Source organism: Entelurus aequoreus, linkage group LG10, assembly GCF_033978785.1.
Source record: "Entelurus aequoreus isolate RoL-2023_Sb linkage group LG10, RoL_Eaeq_v1.1, whole genome shotgun sequence".
Lineage (NCBI taxonomy): Eukaryota > Metazoa > Chordata > Actinopteri > Syngnathiformes > Syngnathidae > Entelurus > Entelurus aequoreus.
The window spans coordinates 43,883,553-43,905,930 of record NC_084740.1 but is presented as its reverse complement, the minus strand read 5'-3'; the positions used below and the strand labels follow the sequence as shown (position 1 = coordinate 43,905,930).

Genomic DNA, 22,378 nt, shown 5'->3' with positions numbered 1-22,378 from the left:
CATCCAGAGTCCGCTGCTGACCTGCTGATCCTCGCCGCCTGCGCCGGGTCGCTTCACCGTTCCGAAACATCCTTCCGTTATTTCAAATAAAACAGCAAGACCTTGGCAAGATTCACCCGCATGCTTTTTATTGTCCACAAAACCGCGTGAAAGGATCCACCAGTCCAGCCAAAAAGACCCACATGTGCACTGCAAAAAAAAACCTTTTTGACCGTAAAAATAACCGTGGTACCGTTTTTCATTTACAGTAACGCACTGTAAAAATGACGGGGAAAACACTGGCAGCTCATTCGCCGGATTTTTACTGTAAAAACAGTGGCACTGATTTTTTTAATTTACAGTAACGCATCGGAGAAAAAAAATCCTTAGATTTTACGGTAAAAAAAACTGCAACAGTTTTACAGTAAAAATTTCAGCGGTATAATTTTTCCATTTGCACTAATTGGACTGAAGCGTTTTTCCATTTACAGTAATGCACTGTAAAAACCACTGGAAATTTTGCGGTTAAAAAAAAAACGGTAGACTGGTCGCCAGATTTTTACCGTTAAAAACGGCGCTACCGTTTTTCCATTTACAGTAACGCACTGTAAAAATGACGGGGAAAAAACTGGCAGCTCATCCGCCGGATTTTTACTGTAAAAACAGTGGCACTGATTTTTTTAATTTACAGTAACGCATCAGAGAAAAAAAATCCTTAGATTTTACGGTAAAAAAAACTGGCAACAGTTTTACAGTAAAAATTTCAGCGGTACAATTTTTCCATTTGCACTGAAGCATTTTCCATTTGCAGTAACGCACTGTAAAAACCACTGGAAATTTTGCGGTTAAAAAAAAAAACGGTAGACTGGTCGCCAGATTTTTACCGTTAAAAACGGCGCTACCGTTTTTCCATTTACAGTAACGCACTGTAAAAATGACTGGAAGTTTTACGGTAAAAACTGGCAGCTCATCCGCTGGAATTTTACTGTACAAATGACAGTCGTACCATTTTTGTAGTTTACGGTAATGCACTGGGAAAAAACCTGGTAGCCAGAATTTTACAGTAAAAAGAAACATTTTTTTTTTACTAAATTTGGACTTAAAACATTGTACATTTGATGGTTGATTGGATTTTTCCCGTGAAAATGGCGCTACCGTTTTTCCATTTACAGTAATGCACTGTAAAAACGACTGGAAATTTTGCGATTAAAAAAACGTTAGACTGGTCGCCAGATTTTTACCGTAAAAACGGCGCTACCGTTTTTCCATTTACAGTAACGCACTGTAAAAACAGGAAATTTCACGTTAAAAACTGGCAGCTCATCCGCTGGAATTTTACTGTACAAATGACAGTCGTACCATTTTTGTAGTTTACAGTAATGCACTGGGGAAAAAACCTGGTAGCCAGAATTTTACAGTAAAAATCAACATATATTTTTTTTTACAAAATTTGGACTTAAACCATTGTAAATTTTATGCTAAAAAAAAGCGTTGTTGATCGGATTTTTACCGTGAAAATAACAGCGATAAAGTTTTTCCATTTACAGTAACGCACTGTAAAAATGACGGGGAAAAAAAACTGGCGGCTCATCCGCCGGATTTTTACTGTAAAAACAGTGGCACGGATTTTTTTTAATTTACAGTAACGCATCGGAGAAAAAAAATCCTTAGATTTTACGGTAAAAAAACTGGCAACAGTTTTACAGTAAAAATTTCAGCGGTATAATTTTTCCATTTGCACTAATTTGGACTGAAGCGTTTTTCCATTTATAGTAATGCACTATAAAAACCACTGGAAATTTTGCGGTAATAAAAAAACAGTAGACTGGTCGCCAGATTTTTACCGTTAAAAACGGCGCTACCGTTTTTCCATTTACAGTAACGCACTGTAAAAATGACTGGAAATTTTCGGTAAAAACTGGCAGCTCATCCGCTGGAATTTTACTGTAAAAATGACAGTCGTACCATTTTTGTAGTTTACAGTAATGCACTGGGGAAAAAACCCGGTAGCCAGAATTTTACAGTAAAAATCAACATATTTTTTTTTACAAAATTTGGACTTAAACCATTGTAAATTTTATGGTAAAAAAAAAAGCGGCGTTGATCGGATTTTTACCGTGAAAATAACAGCGATAAAGTTTTTACATTTGCGGTAAGGCACTGTAAAAACAGCGGGAAAAAAATAGGTGACTGGTCTCCAGAATTTTACCGTAAAAATAAGTGGTAGTGTTTTTCTATTTACAGTAACGCACTGCAAAAAATGAAACACAAAGGTTTACAGTAACTATAACAGCCGTACCATTTTTTAATGCACTGAGAAAAGTCCTTACTCTAAAATCTAATGGCTTAGTCGCAGAATTTTACAGTAAAAATTAGCCAGACAGACTAAAACCCATTGGAAGTTTTCTGTAAAATAAATTGGCTACTCAAACACCAGATTTTTACTGTAAAAAATACAGTGCTACCAAATTTTCCATTTACAGTAACGCACTGTAAAAACGACTGTAGATTTTACGGTAACAAACTGGCAGCTGGGTCACCAGAATTTTACTGTAAAATTTAAATTTACATTGAGGCACAAAAAAAGAGGTCCTTTTAGAACCCCCGCGACCCCAAAAGGGACAAGCGGTAAAAAATAGATGGATGGAGGGTAACATACTGATAGCTCAGGTGCCAAAGTTTTACAGTAAAATTGCACAGTAGGTCAGAGTAAAAACCTAAAAAATTCTGCCATTTTTTTTGGTGTAAAATCTAGACTTCTATTTTACAGTACCTCTTATTTTTACAGTAAAATTCTGGCAGGTTTTTTTTTTTTTACACTGTAAATTCTCATTTTCTTCAGTGCAGGAAAACTGGTACAACTTATTTTTACAGTAAAATTCTGACAGGTTTTTACCGTAAAAATGGCGCTACCGTTTTTCCATGTGCAGTAATGCACTGTAAAAACCACTGGAAATTTTGCGATTTAAAAAACGGTAGACTGGTCGCCAGATTTTTACCGTAAAAACGGCGCTACCGTTTTTCCATTTACAGTAACGCACTGTAAAAACAGGAAATTTCACGTTAAAAACTGGCAGCTCATCCGCTGGAATTTTACTGTAAAAATGACAGTCGTACCATTTTTGTAGTTTACAGTAATGCACTGGAAAAAAAAACCTGGTAGCCAGAATTTTACAGTAAAAATCAACTTTTTTTTTTTTTTTTTACAAAATTTGGACTTAAACCATTGTAAATTTTATGCTAAAAAAAAGCGGCGTGGATCGGATTAATACCGTGAAAATAACAGCGATAAAGTTTTTCCATTTGCGGTAATGCACTGTAAAAACAGCCAGAAAAAAATAGGTGACTGGTCTCCAGAATTTTACCGTAAAAATAAGTGGTAGTGTTTTTCTATTTACAGTAACGCACTGCAAAAAATGAAACACAAAGGTTTACAGTAACTATAACAGCCGTACCATTTTTTAATGCACTGAAAAAAGTCCTTACTCTAAAATCTAATGGCTTAGTCGCAGAATTTTACAGTAAAAATTAGCCAGACAGACTAAAACCCATTGGAAGTTTTCTGTAAAATAAATTGGCTACTCAAACACCAGATTTTTACTGTAAAAAATACAGTGCTACCAAATTTTCCATTTACAGTAACGCACTGTAAAAACGACTGTAGATTTTACGGTAACAAACTGGCAGCTGGGTCGCCAGAATTTTACTGTAAAATTTAAATTTACAGTGAGGCACAAAAAAAAAAAGGTCCTTTTAGATCCCCCGCGACCCCAAAAGGGACAAGCGGTAGAAAATGGATGGATGGAGGGTAACAAACTGATAGCTCAGGTGCCAAAGTTTTACAGTAAAATTGCACAGTAGGTCAGAGTAAAAACCCCCAAAAATTCTGCCATTTTTTTGGTGTAAAATCTAGACTTCTAATTTACAGTACCTCTTATTTTTACAGTAAAATTCTGACAGGTTTTTACCGTAAAAATGGCGCTACCGTTTTTCCATTTACAGTAATGCACTGTAAAAACGACTGGAAATTTTGCGATTAAAAAAACGGTAGACTTGTCGCCAGATTTTTACCGTAAAAACGGCACTACCGTTTTTCCTTTTACAGTAACGCACTGTAAAAAACAACAGGAAATTTCACGTTAAAACTGGCAGCTCATCCGCTGGAATTTTACTGTACAAATGACAGTCGTACCATTTTTGTAGTTTACAGTAATGCACTGGGAAAAAAACCTGGTAGCCAGAATTTTACAGTAAAAAGAAACTTTTTTTTTTTTTTTACTAAATTTGGACTTAAACCATTGTAAATTTTATGGTTGATTGGATTTTTACCGTGAAAATGGCGCTACCGTTTTTCCATTTACAGTAACGCACTGTAAAAACAACAGGAAATTTTGCGGTTAAAAAAAAAACGGTAGACTGGTCGCCAGATTTTTACCGTTAACGGCGCTACCGTTTTGGCATTTACAGTAACGCACTGTAAAAACAGGAAATTTCACGTTAAAAACTGGCAGCTCATCCGCTGGAATTTTACTGTACAAATGACAGTCGCACCATTTTTGTAGTTTACGGTAATGCACTGGGAAAAAAACCTGGTAGCCAGAATTTTACAGTAAAAATCCACATATTTATTTTTTTTTACAAAATTTGGACTTAAACCATTGTAAATTTTACTGTAAAAAAAAGCGGCGTTGATCGGATTTTTACCGTGAAAATAACAGTGCTACCATTTTACGCACTGCAAAAACGACTGTAGATTTTACGGTAACAAAATGGCAGCTGGGTCACCAGAATTTTACTGTAAAATTTAAATTTACAGTGAGGCACAAAAAAAAAAGGTCCTTTTTAGAACCCCCGCGACCCCAAAAGGGACAAGCGGTAGAAAATGGATGGATGGAGGGTAACAAACTGATAGCTCAGGTGCCAAAGTTTTACAGTAAAATTGCACAGTAGGTCAGAGTAAAAACCTAAAAAATTCTGCCATTTTTTTGTGTGTAAAATCTAGACTTCTAATTTACTGTACCTCTTATTTTTACAGTAAAATTCTGGAAGGTTTTTTTTTTTTACACTGTAAAAAACTGGTACAACTTATTTTTACAGTAAAATTCTGACAGGTTTTTACCGTAAAAATGGCGCTACCCTTTTTCCGTTTACAGTAATGCACTGTAAAAACAACAGGAAATTTCACGTTAAAAACTGGCAGCTCATCCGCTGGAATTTTACTGTACAAATGACAGTCGTACCATTTTTGTAGTTTACAGTAATGCACTGGGAAAAAAACCTGGTAGCCAGAATTTTACAGTAAAAAGAAAACTTTTTTTTTTACTAAATTTGGACTTAAAACATTGTAAATTTTATGGTTGATTGGATTTCTACCGTGAAAATGGCGATACCGTTTTTCCATTTACAGTAATGCACTGTAAAAACGACTGGAAATTTTGTGATTAAAAAAACGGTAGACTGGTCGCCAGATTTTTACCGTAAAAACGGCGCTACCGTTTTTCCATTTACAGTAACGCACTGTAAAAACAGGAAATTTCACGTTAAAAACTGGCAGCTCATCCGCTGGAATTTTACTGTACGAATGACAGTCGTACCATTTGTGTAGTTTACAGTAATGTACTGGGAAAAAAACCTGGTAGCCAGAATTTTACAGTAAAAATCAACATTTTTTTTTTTTTTACAAAATTTGGACTTAAACCATTGTAAATTTTATGGTTGATTGGATTTTTACCGTGAAAATCGCGATACCCTTTTTCCATTTACAGTAATGCACTGTAAAAACAGGAAATTTCACGTTAAAAACTGGCAGCTCATCCGCTGGAATTTTACTGTAAAAATGACAGTCGTACCATTTTTGTAGTTTACGGTAATGCACTGGGAAAAAAAACCTGGTGGCCAGAATTTTACAGTAAAAATTTACTTTTTTTTTTTTTTTTTTTACTAAATTTGGACTTAAACCATTGTAAATGTTATGCTTAACAAACTGGCAGCTGGGTTTTTTACTGTAAAATTTTAATTTACAGTGATGCACAAAAAAAAAAGGTCCTTTAGATTTGATGGTAACAAACTGATAGCTCAGGTGCCAAAGTTTTACAGTAAAATTGCACAGTAGGTCAGAGTAAAAACCCCAAAAATTCTGCCATTTTTTTGGTGTAAAATCTAGACTTCTATTTTACAGTACCTCTTATTTTTACAGTAACATTCTGGCAGGTTTTTTTTTTTTACTGTAAATTCTCATTTTCTTCAGTGCAGGAAAACTGGTACAACTTTTATTTTTACAGTAAAATTCTGGCAGTTTTTTTCTTACTGTAAAATCTCATTTTCTTCAGTGCAGGAAAACTGGTACAACTTTTATTTTTACAGTAAAATTCTGGCAGTTTTTACTGTAAAATCCTTTTTTCTACAGTGCAGGAAACCTGGTAGCACTTTTTTATAGTAAAATTCTGACAGGTTTTTACTGTAAAATCTTTTTATTTTCTACAGTGCAGGAAAACTGGTACAACTTTTATTTTTACAGTAAAATTCTGGCAGTTTTTTTTTTACTGTAAAATCTTATTTTCTACAGTGCAGGAAACCTGGTACCACTTTTTTATAGTAAAATTCTGACAGGTTTTTACTGTAAAATCTTTTTATTTTCTACAGTGCAGGAAAACTGGTACATATTTTTTACAGTAAATTTCTGGCAGTTTTTTTTTATTTTTTTACTGTAAATTCTCATTTTCTTCAGTGCAGGAAAACTGGTACAACTTTTATTTTTTACAGTAAAATTCTGGCAGTTTTTTTTTTTTACTGTAAAATCTTATTTTCTACAGTGCAGGAAACCTGGTAGCACTTTTTTATAGTAAAATTCTGACAGGTTTTTACTGTAAAATCTTTTTATTTTCTACAGTGCAGGAAAACTGGTACATCTTTTATTTTTTACAGTAAAATTCCAGCGACTACGCTGGAATTTTTTTTTTTTTACAGAAAATCTACATAATTTTGACAGTGTGAAGTCAGTATAGTATGTTTGTGTTAGTGTGAGCTGACAGGAAGTGCGTGTCAGCTGACAGGAAGTGTTAAGTCAGTGTTCGTAGAGGTCCAGGGGGTAGTGCTCCTTGTACTGCTGCAGGTGGCGCAGGAGAGCCTGGCGCTGCTTGCTGAGAGCGGGCGTGTCCTCCTGGTACACATCGCTGAAGAGCAGCTCCGGGTTGGGCTTCAGCCGCTTCTCTGCGCGCTCAAACACCTCCATGACCCTCTTGCGAGAGTCCTTGCGCCAGCTCCTCTCGTCCTCCTCGCTCCACCAGCCCCGGGCGCTCATGTAGTGGCGCAGGCGGGAGATGGGATGGTCCTGCTTGTCCCAGTAGTTCACCTCGTCTACCGAGCGGTACGCAGAACTGTCGTCGCTCGTGCTGTGGTGGCCGATCCTGCGGGGACCACTTCTTCTTATTGCCACGTCTTAAGCTTCTACCTGCTCCACTTCTACCTGCTCCACTTATGCTTCTACCTGCTCCACTTCTACCTGCTCCACTTCTACCTGCTCCACTTCTACCTGCTCCACTTATGCTTCTACCTGCTCCACTTCTACCTGCTCCACTTCTACCTGCTCCACTTATGCTTCTACCTGCTCCACTTCTACCTGCTCCACTTCTACCTGCTCCACTTATGCTTCTACCTGCTCCACTTCTACCTGCTCCACTTCTACATGCTCCACTTAAGCTTCTACCTGCTCCACTTCTACATGCTCCACTTAAGCTTCTACCTGCTCCACTTATGCTTCTACCTGCTCCACTTCTACCTGCTCCACTTATGCTTCTACCTGCTCCACTTCTACCTGCTCCACTTCTACCTGCTCCACTTATGCTTCTACCTGCTCCACTTCTACCTGCTCCACTTCTACCTGCTCCACTTATGCTTCTACCTGCTCCACTTCTACCTGCTCCACTTCTACCTGCTCCACTTATGCTTCTACCTGCTCCACTTCTACCTGCTCCACTTATGCTTCTACCTGCTCCACTTCTACCTGCTCCACTTATGCTTCTACCTGCTCCACTTCTACCTGCTCCACTTCTACATGCTCCACTTAAGCTTCTACCTGCTCCACTTCTACATGCTCCACTTAAAGGCCTACTGAAATGAATTTTTTTTATTTAAACGGGGATAGCAGATCTATTCTATGTGTCATACTTGATCATTTCGCGATATTGCCATATTTTTGCTGAAAGGATTTAGTATAGAACAACGACGATAAAGATTGCAACTTTTGGTATCTGATAAAAAAAAGGCTTGCACCTACCGGAAGTAGCGTGACGTAGTCAGTTGAACATATACGCAAAGTTCCCTATTGTTTACAATGATGGCCGCATGAAGTGAGAGAGATTCGGACCGAGAAAGCGACAATTTCCCCATTAATTTGAGCGAGGATGAAAGATTTGTGGATGAGTAAAGTGCAAGTGAAGGACTAGTGGGGAGTTGAAGCTATTCAGATAGGGAAGATGCTGTGAGAGCCGGGGGTGACCTGATATTCAGCTGGGAATGACTACAACAGTAAATAAACACAAGACATATATATACTCTATTAGCCACAACACAACCAGGCTTATATTTAATATGCCACAAATTAATCCTGCATAAAAACACCTGCGTGTTTGTTATGCTAGCTCCTAGCTCCTCTGCTAGCTCCTAGCTCCATAGAACACGCCAATACAATTCAAACACCTGATCAACACACACAATCACTCAGCCCAAAAGACAGTTTACCTAACCCAAGGTTCATAAAGCTTATATATTTTTAAAAAGTTACGTACGTGACGCGCACATACGGTCAAGTTATCGAATGTTTAGCAGCCAAGGCTGCATACTCACGGTACCTGATATTCAGCTGGGAATGACTACAACAGTAAATAAACACAAGACATATATATACTCTATTAGCCACAACACAACCAGGCTTATATTTAATATGCCACAAATTAATCCTGCATAATAACACCTGCGTGTTTGTTATGCTAGCTCCTAGCTCCTCTGCTAGCTCCTAGCTCCATAGAACACGCCAATACAATTCAAACACCTGATCAACACACACAATCACTCAGCCCAAAAGACCGTTCACCTAACCCAAGGTTCATAAAGCTTATATATTTTTAAAAAGTTACGTACGTGACGCGCACGTACGGTACGGTACGTGTTATGCTAGCTCCTAGCTCCTCTGCTAGCTCCTAGCTCCATAGAACACGCCAATACAATTCAAACACATGATCAACACACACAATCACTCAGCCCAAAAGACCGTTCACCTAACCCAAGGTTCATAAAGCTTATATATTTTAAAAAAGTTACGTACATACGCAAAAAAAAGCCAAAGCTGCATGCTCACAGTAGCACGTCTGCGTCTTTGTCATCCAAATCAAAGTAATCCTGGTAAGAGTCTGTGTTGTCCCAGTTCTCTACAGGCGTCTGTGTATCCAAATCAAAAGTCCTCCTGGTTAGAGTCTCTGTTATCCGAGTTCTTCCATCTTGACTGCATCTTTCGGGAATGTAAACAAAGAAGCGCCGGCTGTGTACTGTTGTGGCTGACTACGTTCGAAAAATACGTCCATTTCGCACCGACAACTTTCTTCTTTGCTTGCTTGGCTTCCTTCTCCATAATGCAATGAACATGATTGAAACAGATTCACGAACACAGATGTCCAGAATACTGTGGAATTATGAAATGAAAACAGAGCTTTTTCGTATCGGCTTCAATGTGGAAGGCATACCCGTGTTCGCCGGGCTACGTCACGCGCATACGTCATCCGCAGAGGCGTTTCGAACCGGAAGTTTAGCGGCAAATTTAAAATGTCACTTTATAAGTTAACCCGGCCGTATTGGCATGTGTTATAATGTTAAGATTTCATCATTGATATATAAACTATCAGACTGCGTGGTCGGTAGTAGTGGGTTTCAGTAGGCCTTTAAGCTTCTACCTGCTCCACTTATGCTTCTACCTGCTCCACTTCTACCTGCTCCACTTATGCTTCTACCTGCTCCACTTCTACCTGCTCCACTTCTACATGCTCCACTTAAGCTTCTACCTGCTCCACTTCTACATGCTCCACTTAAGCTTCTACCTGCTCCACTTATGCTTCTACCTGCTCCACTTCTACCTGCTCCACTTATGCTTCTACCTGCTCCACTTCTACATGCTCCACTTAAGCTTCTACCTGCTCCACTTACGCTTCTACCTGCTCCACTTCTACATGCTCCACTTAAGCTTCTACCTGCTCCACTTACGCTTCTACCTGCTCCACTTCTACCTGCTCCACTTCTACCTGCTCCACTTCTACCTGCTCCACTTATGCTTCTACCTGCTCCACTTCTACCTGCTCCACTTCTACATGCTCCACTTAAGCTTCTACCTGCTCCACTTCTACATGCTCCACTTAAGCTTCTACCTGCTCCACTTATGCTTCTACCTGCTCCACTTCTACCTGCTCCACTTATGCTTCTACCTGCTCCACTTCTACCTGCTCCACTTCTACCTGCTCCACTTATGCTTCTACCTGCTCCACTTCTACCTGCTCCACTTCTACCTGCTCCACTTATGCTTCTACCTGCTCCACTTCTACCTGCTCCACTTCTACCTGCTCCACTTCTACCTGCTCCACTTATGCTTCTACCTGCTCCACTTCTACCTGCTCCACTTATGCTTCTACCTGCTCCACTTCTACCTGCTCCACTTATGCTTCTACCTGCTCCACTTCTACCTGCTCCACTTCTACATGCTCCACTTAAGCTTCTACCTGCTCCACTTCTACATGCTCCACTTAAGCTTCTACCTGCTCCACTTATGCTTCTACCTGCTCCACTTCTACCTGCTCCACTTCTACCTGCTCCACTTATGCTTCTACCTGCTCCACTTCTACCTGCTCCACTTCTACATGCTCCACTTAAGCTTCTACCTGCTCCACTTCTACATGCTCCACTTAAGCTTCTACCTGCTCCACTTATGCTTCTACCTGCTCCACTTCTACCTGCTCCACTTATGCTTCTACCTGCTCCACTTCTACATGCTCCACTTAAGCTTCTACCTGCTCCACTTACGCTTCTACCTGCTCCACTTCTACATGCTCCACTTAAGCTTCTACCTGCTCCACTTACGCTTCTACCTGCTCCACTTCTACCTGCTCCACTTCTACCTGCTCCACTTATGCTTCTACCTGCTCCACTTCTACCTGCTCCACTTATGCTTCTACCTGCTCCACTTCTACATGCTCCACTTATGCTTCTACCTGCTCCACTTACGCTTCTACCTGCTCCACTTCTACCTGCTCCACTTCTACATGCTCCACTTAAGCTTCTACCTGCTCCACTTCTACATGCTCCACTTAAGCTTCTACCTGCTCCACTTACGCTTCTACCTGCTCCACTTCTACCTGCTCCACTTATGCTTCTACCTGCTCCACTTCTACCTGCTCCACTTATGCTTCTACCTGCTCCACTTCTACATGCTCCACTTATGCTTCTACCTGCTCCACTTCTACATGCTCCACTTAAGCTTCTACCTGCTCCACTTACGCTTCTACCTGCTCCACTTCTACCTGCTCCACTTATGCTTCTACCTGCTCCACTTCTACCTGCTCCACTTCTACATGCTCCACTTAAGCTTCTACCTGCTCCACTTACGCTTCTACCTGCTCCACTTCTACCTGCTCCACTTATGCTTCTACCTGCTCCACTTCTACCTGCTCCACTTCTACATGCTCCACTTAAGCTTCTACCTGCTCCACTTACGCTTCTACCTGCTCCACTTCTACCTGCTCCACTTATGCTTCTACCTGCTCCACTTCTACCTGCTCCACTTATGCTTCTACCTGCTCCACTTCTACCTGCTCCACTTATGCTTCTACCTGCTCCACTTCTACCTGCTCCACTTCTACATGCTCCACTTAAGCTTCTACCTGCTCCACTTCTACATGCTCCACTTAAGCTTCTACCTGCTCCACTTATGCTTCTACCTGCTCCACTTCTACCTGCTCCACTTCTACCTGCTCCACTTATGCTTCTACCTGCTCCACTTCTACCTGCTCCACTTCTACATGCTCCACTTAAGCTTCTACCTGCTCCACTTCTACATGCTCCACTTAAGCTTCTACCTGCTCCACTTATGCTTCTACCTGCTCCACTTCTACCTGCTCCACTTATGCTTCTACCTGCTCCACTTCTACATGCTCCACTTAAGCTTCTACCTGCTCCACTTACGCTTCTACCTGCTCCACTTCTACATGCTCCACTTAAGCTTCTACCTGCTCCACTTACGCTTCTACCTGCTCCACTTCTACCTGCTCCACTTATGCTTCTACCTGCTCCACTTCTACCTGCTCCACTTATGCTTCTACCTGCTCCACTTACGCTTCTACCTGCTCCACTTATGCTTCTACCTGCTCCACTTACGCTTCTACCTGCTCCACTTCTACCTGCTCCACTTCTACATGCTCCACTTAAGCTTCTACCTGCTCCACTTCTACATGCTCCACTTAAGCTTCTACCTGCTCCACTTACGCTTCTACCTGCTCCACTTCTACCTGCTCCACTTATGCTTCTACCTGCTCCACTTCTACCTGCTCCACTTATGCTTCTACCTGCTCCACTTCTACATGCTCCACTTATGCTTCTACCTGCTCCACTTCTACATGCTCCACTTAAGCTTCTACCTGCTCCACTTACGCTTCTACCTGCTCCACTTCTACCTGCTCCACTTATGCTTCTACCTGCTCCACTTCTACCTGCTCCACTTCTACATGCTCCACTTAAGCTTCTACCTGCTCCACTTACGCTTCTACCTGCTCCACTTCTACCTGCTCCACTTATGCTTCTACCTGCTCCACTTCTACCTGCTCCACTTCTACATGCTCCACTTAAGCTTCTACCTGCTCCACTTACGCTTCTACCTGCTCCACTTCTACCTGCTCCACTTATGCTTCTACCTGCTCCACTTCTACCTGCTCCACTTATGCTTCTACCTGCTCCACTTCTACCTGCTCCACTTATGCTTCTACCTGCTCCACTTCTACCTGCTCCACTTATGCTTCTACCTGCTCCACTTCTACATGCTCCACTTAAGCTTCTACCTGCTCCACTTACGCTTCTACCTGCTCCACTTACGCTTCTACCTGCTCCACTTCTACATGCTCCACTTAAGCTTCTACCTGCTCCACTTACGCTTCTACCTGCTCCACTTCTACCTGCTCCACTTCTACCTGCTCTACTTATGCTTCTACCTGCTCCACTTCTACCTGCTCCACTTATGCTTCTACCTGCTCCACTTCTACATGCTCCACTTAAGCTTCTACCTGCTCCACTTATGCTTCTACCTGCTCCACTTCTACCTGCTCCACTTCTACCTGCTCCACTTATGCTTCTACCTGCTCCACTTCTACCTGCTCCACTTATGCTTCTACCTGCTCCACTTCTACCTGCTCCACTTATGCTTCTACCTGCTCCACTTCTACCTGCTCCACTTCTACATGCTCCACTTAAGCTTCTACCTGCTCCACTTACGCTTCTACCTGCTCCACTTCTACCTGCTCCACTTCTACCTGCTCCACTTATGCTTCTACCTGCTCCACTTCTACCTGCTCCACTTATGCTTCTACCTGCTCCACTTCTACATGCTCCACTTATGCTTCTACCTGCTCCACTTACGCTTCTACCTGCTCCACTTCTACATGCTCCACTTAAGCTTCTACCTGCTCCACTTACGCTTCTACCTGCTCCACTTCTACCTGCTCCACTTATGCTTCTACCTGCTCCACTTCTACCTGCTCCACTTCTACCTGCTCCACTTATGCTTCTACCTGCTCCACTTCTACATGCTCCACTTATGCTTCTACCTGCTCCACTTCTACATGCTCCACTTAAGCTTCTACCTGCTCCACTTACGCTTCTACCTGCTCCACTTCTACCTGCTCCACTTATGCTTCTACCTGCTCCACTTCTACCTGCTCCACTTCTACATGCTCCACTTAAGCTTCTACCTGCTCCACTTCTACATGCCCCACTTCTACATGCTCCACTTACGCTTCTACCTGCTCCACTTCTACCTGCTCCACTTATGCTTCTACCTGCTCCACTTCTACCTGCTCCACTTATGCTTCTACCTGCTCCACTTCTACCTGCTCCACTTCTACATGCTCCACTTCTACCTGCTCCACTTACGCTTCTACCTGCTCCACTTCTACCAGCTCCACTTACGCTTCTACCTGCTCCACTTAACTTCTACCTGCTAAACTTCTACCTGCTCCACTTATGCTTCTACCTGCTCCACTTCTACATGCTCCACTTAAGCTTCTACCTGCTTCACTTACGCTTCTACCTGCTCCACTTCTACATGCTCCACTTAAGCTTCTACCTGCTCCACTTCTACATGCTCCACTTAAGCTTCTACCTGCTCCACTTACGCTTCTACCTGCTCCACTTCTACCTGCTCCACTTCTACCTGCTCCACTTATGCTTCTACCTGCTCCACTTATGCTTCTACCTGCTCCACTTCTACCTGCTCCACTTCTACATGCTCCACTTACGCTTCTACCTGCTCCACTTCTACCAGCTCCACTTACGCTTCTACCTGCTCCACTTCTACCTGCTCCACTTACACTTCTACCTGCTAAACTTCTACCTGCTCCACTTATGCTTCTACCTGCTCCACTTCTACCTGCTCCACTTCTACATGCTCCACTTAAGCTTCTACCTGCTCCACTTACGCTTCTACATGCTCCACTTAAGCTTCTACCTGCTCCACTTACGCTTCTACCTGCTCCACTTCTACATGCTCCACTTAAGCTTCTACCTGCTCCACTTACGCTTCTACCTGCTCCACTTCTACCTGCTCCACTTCTACCTGCTCTACTTATGCTTCTACCTGCTCCACTTCTACCTGCTCCACTTATGCTTCTACCTGCTCCACTTCTACCTGCTCCACTTCTACATGCTCCACTTAAGCTTCTACCTGCTCCACTTACGCTTCTACCTGCTCCATTTCTACATGCTCCACTTAAGCTTCTACCTGCTCCACTTACGCTTCTACCTGCTCCACTTCTACCTGCTCCACTTACGCTTCTACCTGCTCCACTTCTACATGCTCCACTTAAGCTTCTACCTGCTCCACTTACGCTTCTACCTGCTCCACTTACGCTTCTACCTGCTCCACTTCTACCTGCTCCACTTACACTTCTACCTGCTAAACTTCTACCTGCTCCACTTAGGGTTCTACCTGCTAAACGTGTACCTGCTCTACTTAGGGTTCAACCTGCTCAACTTCTACCTGCTCCACTTCTACATGCTCCACTTAAGCTTCTACCTGCTCCACTTACGCTTCTACCTGCTCCACTTCTACCTGCTCCACTTACGCTTCTAGCTGCTCCACTTCTACATGCTCCACTTAAGCTTCTACCTGCTCCACTTACGCTTCTACCTGCTCCACTTACGCTTCTACCTGCTCCACTTCTACCTGCTCCACTTACACTTCTACCTGCTAAACTTCTACCTGATCCACTTAGGGTTCTACCTGCTAAACTTGTACCTGCTCTACTTAGGGTTCAACCTGCTCAACTTCTACCTGCTCCACTTAGGGTTGTACCTGCTCAACTTCTACCTGCTACACTTACACTTCTACCTGCTAAACTTCTACCTGCTCCACTTAGGGTTCTACCTGCTAAACTTCTACCTGCTCCACTTAGGGTTCTACCTGCTCAGCTTCTACCTGCTCCACTTAGGGTTCTACCTGCTCAACTTCTACCTGCTCCACTTAGGGTTCAACCTGCTCAACTTCTACCTGCTCCACTTAGGGTTCTACCTGCTCAACTTCTACCTGCTCCACTTAGGGTTCTACCTGCTCAACTTCTACATGCTCCACTTAAGCTTCTACCTGCTCCACTTACGCTTCTACCTGCTCCACTTACGCTTCTACCTGCTCCACTTCTACCTGCTCCACTTACACTTCTACCTGCTAAACTTCTACCTGCTCCACTTACACTTCTACCTGCTAAACTTCTACCTGCTCCACTTACACTTCTACCTGCTAAACTTCTACCTGCTCCACTTGGTGTTCTACCTGCTCAACTTGGTGTTCTACCTGGTCCACTTAGGGTTCTACCTGCTCAACTGACGGTTCTCCCTGCTCAACTTAGGGTTCTACCTGCTTCACTTAGGTTTCTACCTGCTCCACTTGGGGTTCTACCTGCTCAACTTAGGGTTTTACCTGCTCCACTTCTGCTTCTAGCTGCTCGACTTGGTGTTCTACCTGGTCCACTTAGGGTTCTCCCTGCTCAACTGACAGTTCTCCCTGCTCAACTTGGGGTTCTACCTGCCTTACTTAGGGTTCTACCTTCTACCTGCTCAACTGGGTTCTACCTGCTCAAATTCCAGTTCTGCCTGGTTAAGCTCCAGTTCTACCTGGTCAACTTAGGGTTTTACCTGCTCAACTTCTGCTTCTAGCTGCTCGACTTGGTGTTCTCTGCCCTCTCACCTTCCCACTCACATTATTGATATATTGTTATTTACAGATAAACACCGACATGTATTATTGATATATTGTTATTTACAGATAAACACAGACATGTATTATTGATATATTGTTATTTACAGATAAACACCGACATGTATTATTGATATATTGTTATTTACAGATAAACACCGACATGTATTATGTATATAAATATTTTAGATGATATAAAAACAAATCATGTTAAAAACCAGACGTTTACTAGTCATGTTTACATAACTTTGACTACAAGTGATATCAGCCCTGAAAAGGCGATACAGGTGGATGTGTGCTGAGAACTCACCTGTACGTCATGGCCTCGATGAGGAAGGGCTGGTTCTCCGCCACGGCTCTGCGGCGAGCTTCCTTGGTGGCGTTGTAGACGGCGAAGACGTCGTTGCCGTCCACGCGAATGGACAGCATGCCGTACCCCGGCCCGCGAGCGGCTGTCCGGTGGTACCGGGACAGAACGCAGACGTGAGAGGAAAGACGACAAGGAGGCGGCGTGGAGGCTTCTTACCGATGCCGTCTCCTCGGTACTGCTCGTTGGTGGGGGTGGAGATGGCGTAGCCATTGTTGCGGCAGAAAAATATGATGGGGCACTCCAGCGTGGCCGAGAAGTTGAAGCCGGCGTGGGCGTCGCCCTCGCTGGCGGCTCCCTCGCCGAAATAGCAAATCACCGCTCTGTTGATGCTCTCTCTCTTGAAGGCGTACGCCGCTCCCACCGCTGCAGGACAGGAAATCACACAGGGTCATTCGCTCTGTGCGGCACAAGCCCCGCCCACTTTTTAAATTTATTTCTTAAATGCACAAACTCACATTGCGGCATCTTTTTTTGGTTTCATTTGTTAATACGATTTTTGACATCTACAGCCCATAAATACAAATAAACATGACAACATTTTTTTTTTCTTCCCAAACAAGTAACCCAGAAAAATTATATATAAAAATGACATTAAATTTAAAAAATTTTTTTTTAAATGTATTTAAAAAAAAATTTAAAACATGCATCAGTCATAAAAAAATAAATACAATTAAATAAAATTTAAAAAAAAATATATATATATTTTTTTAATATATAAATATTTATATTAAAAAAAATATATATATGTATATATATATATATATTTTTTTCAAATTTATTTTAAAATAAAAAAAGATTGCATCAGTCAAATAAGTCGAGGCAAATATTGACAAGAAGCCACAGACAACTGCACTCTTGAGTGTCCCCAACACGGTGCAGAAATACCCAAAATCAGACAAAAGGCTCATCAATTAGCTACCTTTCAATTACTTTTTAATGAGTTTGTCACTTTGCGGGATTTTTTGTAATTTTTTTTAAGCATTGGTAATAGGATTTTTGACATATACAGCCCATAAATACAATTAAACATGTCAAATGTTCTTTTTTTCCCCCTTAAACAAGTAACCCACAAACATTTAATTATTTTAAATATATAAATATTTTTATTTTTTATAATTTAAAAAAGAACGGTGGCAGAGGGGTTAGTGCGTCTGCCTCACAATACGAAGGTCCTGAGTAGTCTTGGGTTCAATCCCGGGCTCGGGATCTTTCTGTGTGGAGTTTGCATGTTCTCCCCGTGACTGCGTGGGTTCCCTCCGGGTACTCCGGCTTCCTCCCACCTCCAAAGACATGCACCTGGGGATAGGTTGATTGGCAACACTAAAATTGGCCTTAGTGTGTGAATGTGAGTGTGAATGTTGTCTATCTGTGTTGGCCCTGCGATGAGGTGGCGACTTGTCCAGGGTGTACCCTGCCTTCCGCCCGATTGTAGCTGAGATAGGTTCCAGCACCCCCCGCGACCCCAAAAGGGATAAGCGGTAGAAAATGGATGGATGGATGGATAATTTAAAATAAAAAAACAATGCATCAGTCAAATAAGTAGGGGCAAATATTGACATGAAGCCACAGACAACTGCAGTGTCCAACACAGTGTAGGAATACCCAAATTCAGACAAAAGGCTCATCAATGATCTACCTTTCAATTACTTTTCAATGAGTTTGTCACCTTGTGGGAAATTTTTTATTTGTTTTAAGCATTTGTTAATAGGATTTTTTACATATACAGCCCATAACTACAATGAAACATGTCAAATGTTCTTTTTTTCTCCCTCAAACAAGTAACCCACAAACATTTACCGGTAATTATAAATATATATGTTTTTGTTTTTTTTGGTTGTAATATATATATATATATATATATATATATATATATATATATATATATATATATATATATATATATATTTTTTATTTTTATTTATTTATTATAATTATTATTTTTTTATAATTTAAAATAAAAACAACAATGCATCAGTCAAATAAGTAGGGGCAAATATTGACATGAAGCCACAGACAACTGCAGTGTCCCCAACACAGTGCAGGAATACCCAAAATCAGACAAAAGGCTCATCAATTATCTATCTTTCAATTACTTTTTAATGAGTTTGTCACCTTGCGGGATTTTTTTGATTTTTTTAAGCATTGGTTAATAGGATTTTTGACATATGCAACAAGATTTCGTTCTTATCTGTACTGTAAAGTTCAAATTTGAATGACGATAAAAAGGAAGTCTACGTCTATATACAGCCCATAAATGCAATTACACATGTATTTTTTCCTCTCCCTCAAACAAGTAACCATTTAATTATATATATATATATATATATATATATATATATATATATATATAATGATTTGTATTTATTTATTTTTAATATTTAAAATTAAAAAAACAATGCAAAAGGCAAATAACAGACAACTGCCCTCCTGAGAGTCCCCAACACTGTGCAGGAATACCCAAAATCAGACAAAAGGCTCATCAATGATCTACTTTTCAATGAGTTTGTCACCTTGTGGGATCTGCGTGGCCAGCGGAGACGAAATGGTGACAAAGTTGAGGTCCCGCGAGCCGTAGTGGACGGGCATCTGGCGCCCTTTGCCCAGGTCGTCTGCGTTGGCGTAGCACTGAGCCATGAAGGAGTCCAGGGGGAAGCCGCGATACATCAGCACACCTGGGGGGCGGGGCATAAGGCGTGAGAACCCATTTTTCAAAACGCTGCGGACGTTTCCCGACTGACCGGCTTCTCTGTATTGACCGAAGACCATGTCGCTGGGGTCCAGGGCGGCGGCGCTGCCGATGTGCGTGCCCTCTTCGCCGTAGTTGGTCATGTAGAAGGAAATCCTCCCCTGCCACGGACAACCAATGACTGAGCACCTCGCCAAGCGCCGGCTCACAGCAGGAAGTTACCTGTCTCTGGGACTCGTACAGGATGCGGTCCATGGTGTTCAGCAGCGTCATCTTCTGGTAGAAGTTGAGAACCGTTTCTTTGGAGAGCTGAAAGGGAAGAAACATTTTTGCGGGAATTCCGATTTTTACGAGAGGCGGGGCTCTACCTGAGGGTCCTGCGAGGGGTCGATGATGTTGCCCTGGCGGTCCATCACGCGGTACACGGGGATGCCCGAGATGACGTTGGGCTCAATGAACTCCAGATGGTCCACGTACTCGGCCGAGGCCCCGGGAAACTGAGGCTTCTCCAGCGTGGAGTCGAAGGGCTGCTGCCTGCACGCCGCCTGCGGGAAGGAACTGTGGCGTTACCCTTTGCAAGATGGACGCCGTTATAATGTAGCCATTATAATGATGTCGGAACATTGGACAACTTTTTGTATTAACTGGTCATGTGCTAGCATGCTACCATTAGTATGCAAATGTTTTATGCTAGCTTTTTTTTTTCATTTTGTATGTTTCAAACAAATATTTAGCACTATCTTAGAGGTTTGTTTACTTTTACTATGTCATCATGCTAATGCTATGTTAGTATGCTCACATTTTATGCTATCTTTTTTACAAATCAACCTAAAAATCTTGAATTGTGATATTTAACACGATCTTAGAGGTATGTTTACTTTTACTATGTCATCATGCTAATGTTATGTTAGCATGCTTACATATTATGCTATCTTTTTTTTTTACAAATATTGTATGTTTCAACCTAAAAATCTTCTATTTTGATATTTAACACTATCTTAGAGGTATGTTTACTTTTACTATGTCATCATGCTAATGTTATGTTAGCATGCTTACATTTTATGCTATCTTTTTTTTTACAAATATAGTATGTTTCAACCTAAAAATCTTCTATTTTGATATTTAACACTATCTTAGAGGTATGTTTACTTTTACTATGTCATCATGCTAATGTTATGTTATGTGCAGTTAATCACGTGACCGCCTGGCTCTGTTTGATTGGTGAAACCGAGTCAAACGTCACCAGTGACTGCATTTGATTGGTGAAACGGAGTCAAACGTCACCAGTGACTGCATTTGATTGGTGAAACGCAGTCATGCATAAATCCTACTTTGAAGGTCTGTCTGCCAAACCAAAACAAACAAAGCGTGCATTAACAGATGGATAAAAATCAGTAGCGAGTAGCGAGCTGAATGTAGATAAATGGAGCGGAGTAAAAGTAGCGTTTCGTCTCTATAAATATACTCAAGTAAAAGTAAAAGTATGTTGCATTAAAACTACTCTTAGAAGTACGATTTATCCCAAAAGTTACTCAAGTAGATGTAACGGAGTAAATGTAGCGCGTTACTACCCACCTCTGGTTTTAGTTGTCAGGTTAAGTTTTGGGACGCGCCCACTTTACTCGACCAATCACAAGCGAGCATTCTAGGCTCGCTCCCAAAACCGCCCAAGCCGACTATTGTGTTTGTTTTGCTGCTGTGCTGCATAAAATCTACTTATTAATGCGAGGTCGTCGCTAAACTAACGAGGTCACGAAGCATCGCGAGACTTGAAATGTCAGTAAAGGCAACGCGTTATTTGTGAGAATGCACCAAGGCTCTAATAAAGTTACCCTTATTTTTACACGTTTAAATCTTAATCATGCACCCGATTGCTTTATTCTTCAAACTACAGGGTTTATACACATATTTCGCTAGTTTAATCCCATTGTTCGCTGGCATATATCGTACTTCCGGTTTGTCCACATCACAACATTCTTCTTCATGCTAACTCGACCTTCGACGGTGCGAGCAAAGCGACGCTACAAAGCCTAAAAAAGACATTTGACTGGACTTACATTGACTCTAAATGTTCTGTGTTGAAGCAGCCTCCATCCTGTACGTCCTGTCGTCCGCCGCGCGGCGTGGAAACACAACTTATACATTTTGTTCACAAAACTACTGCCAACAGTCGCCATTGCAACCGTCCTTGCGCTCGTCGTTCGCCCGCTGGCTCGTCGCAGACGTTGCACGCCGGCGATGACAAATATTTGAAACCCGACCGGGGACAAGATATTTATCACGTTTCAAGGCGAATTTGGGACAAGTCAAATAACTCAACGTAGCACAGAGACGTGCACGGTAACGGAAGCGACGTGAACCTTCAAAATAAAACAAATGGATCGAGCATACATCACTTTTTTTTTGTGGCTTTTTTTCTCTTTCCCTTTTTCCTTTCTTTTATTGTAACTGGATCTGCTTATGTTCTGTAACTGGATCTGTGTACTGTTATTTATTTATTTTTTGAGAATTTTTATTTTATTTTCCTTTCTTTTATTGTAACTGGATCTGTGTACTGTAGAGATGCGCGGATAGGCAATTATTTCATCCGCAACCGCATCACTAAAGTCGTCATCCACCCGCCATCCACCCGAACTAACATTTTATCAAAACCACAACCGCCCGCCACCCACCCGTTGTTATATATCTAATATAGACGATGCAAGGCAGAAAGGAGACTGATCCAATGCAGCAGAGACATTCAATGCGTGCCACGCATTAATATCTCTTGGCCACGCATTAGAGGCTAAGAGATATTAATGCGTGATAATATTATTTATCATTATTATAATATTATTGTCATTTCCATTAA

General features: G+C 41.7%; 2 protein-coding genes across 2 annotated transcripts in view; one reads left to right on the top strand and one right to left on the bottom strand.

The window, feature by feature from the left end:
• The window catches only part of b3gnt2l (UDP-GlcNAc:betaGal beta-1,3-N-acetylglucosaminyltransferase 2, like), a 10,773-nt gene extending 10,658 nt beyond the window's left edge, over positions 1 to 115 (top strand). The window contains 1 exon segment of the mRNA XM_062060926.1: positions 1 to 115. This exon segment is cut by the window's left edge and continues 31 nt beyond it. Coding sequence (XP_061916910.1) covers positions 1 to 28 — 28 coding nt within the window. The 3' untranslated portion in view covers positions 29 to 115.
• A 6,241-nt stretch (positions 116 to 6,356) lies between these two features.
• bckdha (branched chain keto acid dehydrogenase E1 subunit alpha) lies at positions 6,357 to 21,897 on the bottom strand. The gene is made up of 8 exons (XM_062060925.1): positions 21,585 to 21,897; positions 19,896 to 20,072; positions 19,750 to 19,836; positions 19,580 to 19,688; positions 19,352 to 19,513; positions 16,998 to 17,204; positions 16,782 to 16,923; positions 6,357 to 7,385 (listed from the first exon to the last, which is right to left on the bottom strand). Exons 1-8 carry the CDS (start codon positions 21,702 to 21,704, stop codon positions 7,043 to 7,045), a joined length of 1,347 nt encoding a protein of 448 aa, XP_061916909.1. The 5' UTR covers positions 21,705 to 21,897; the 3' UTR covers positions 6,357 to 7,042.
• Positions 21,898 to 22,378: the final 481 nt, after the last annotated feature.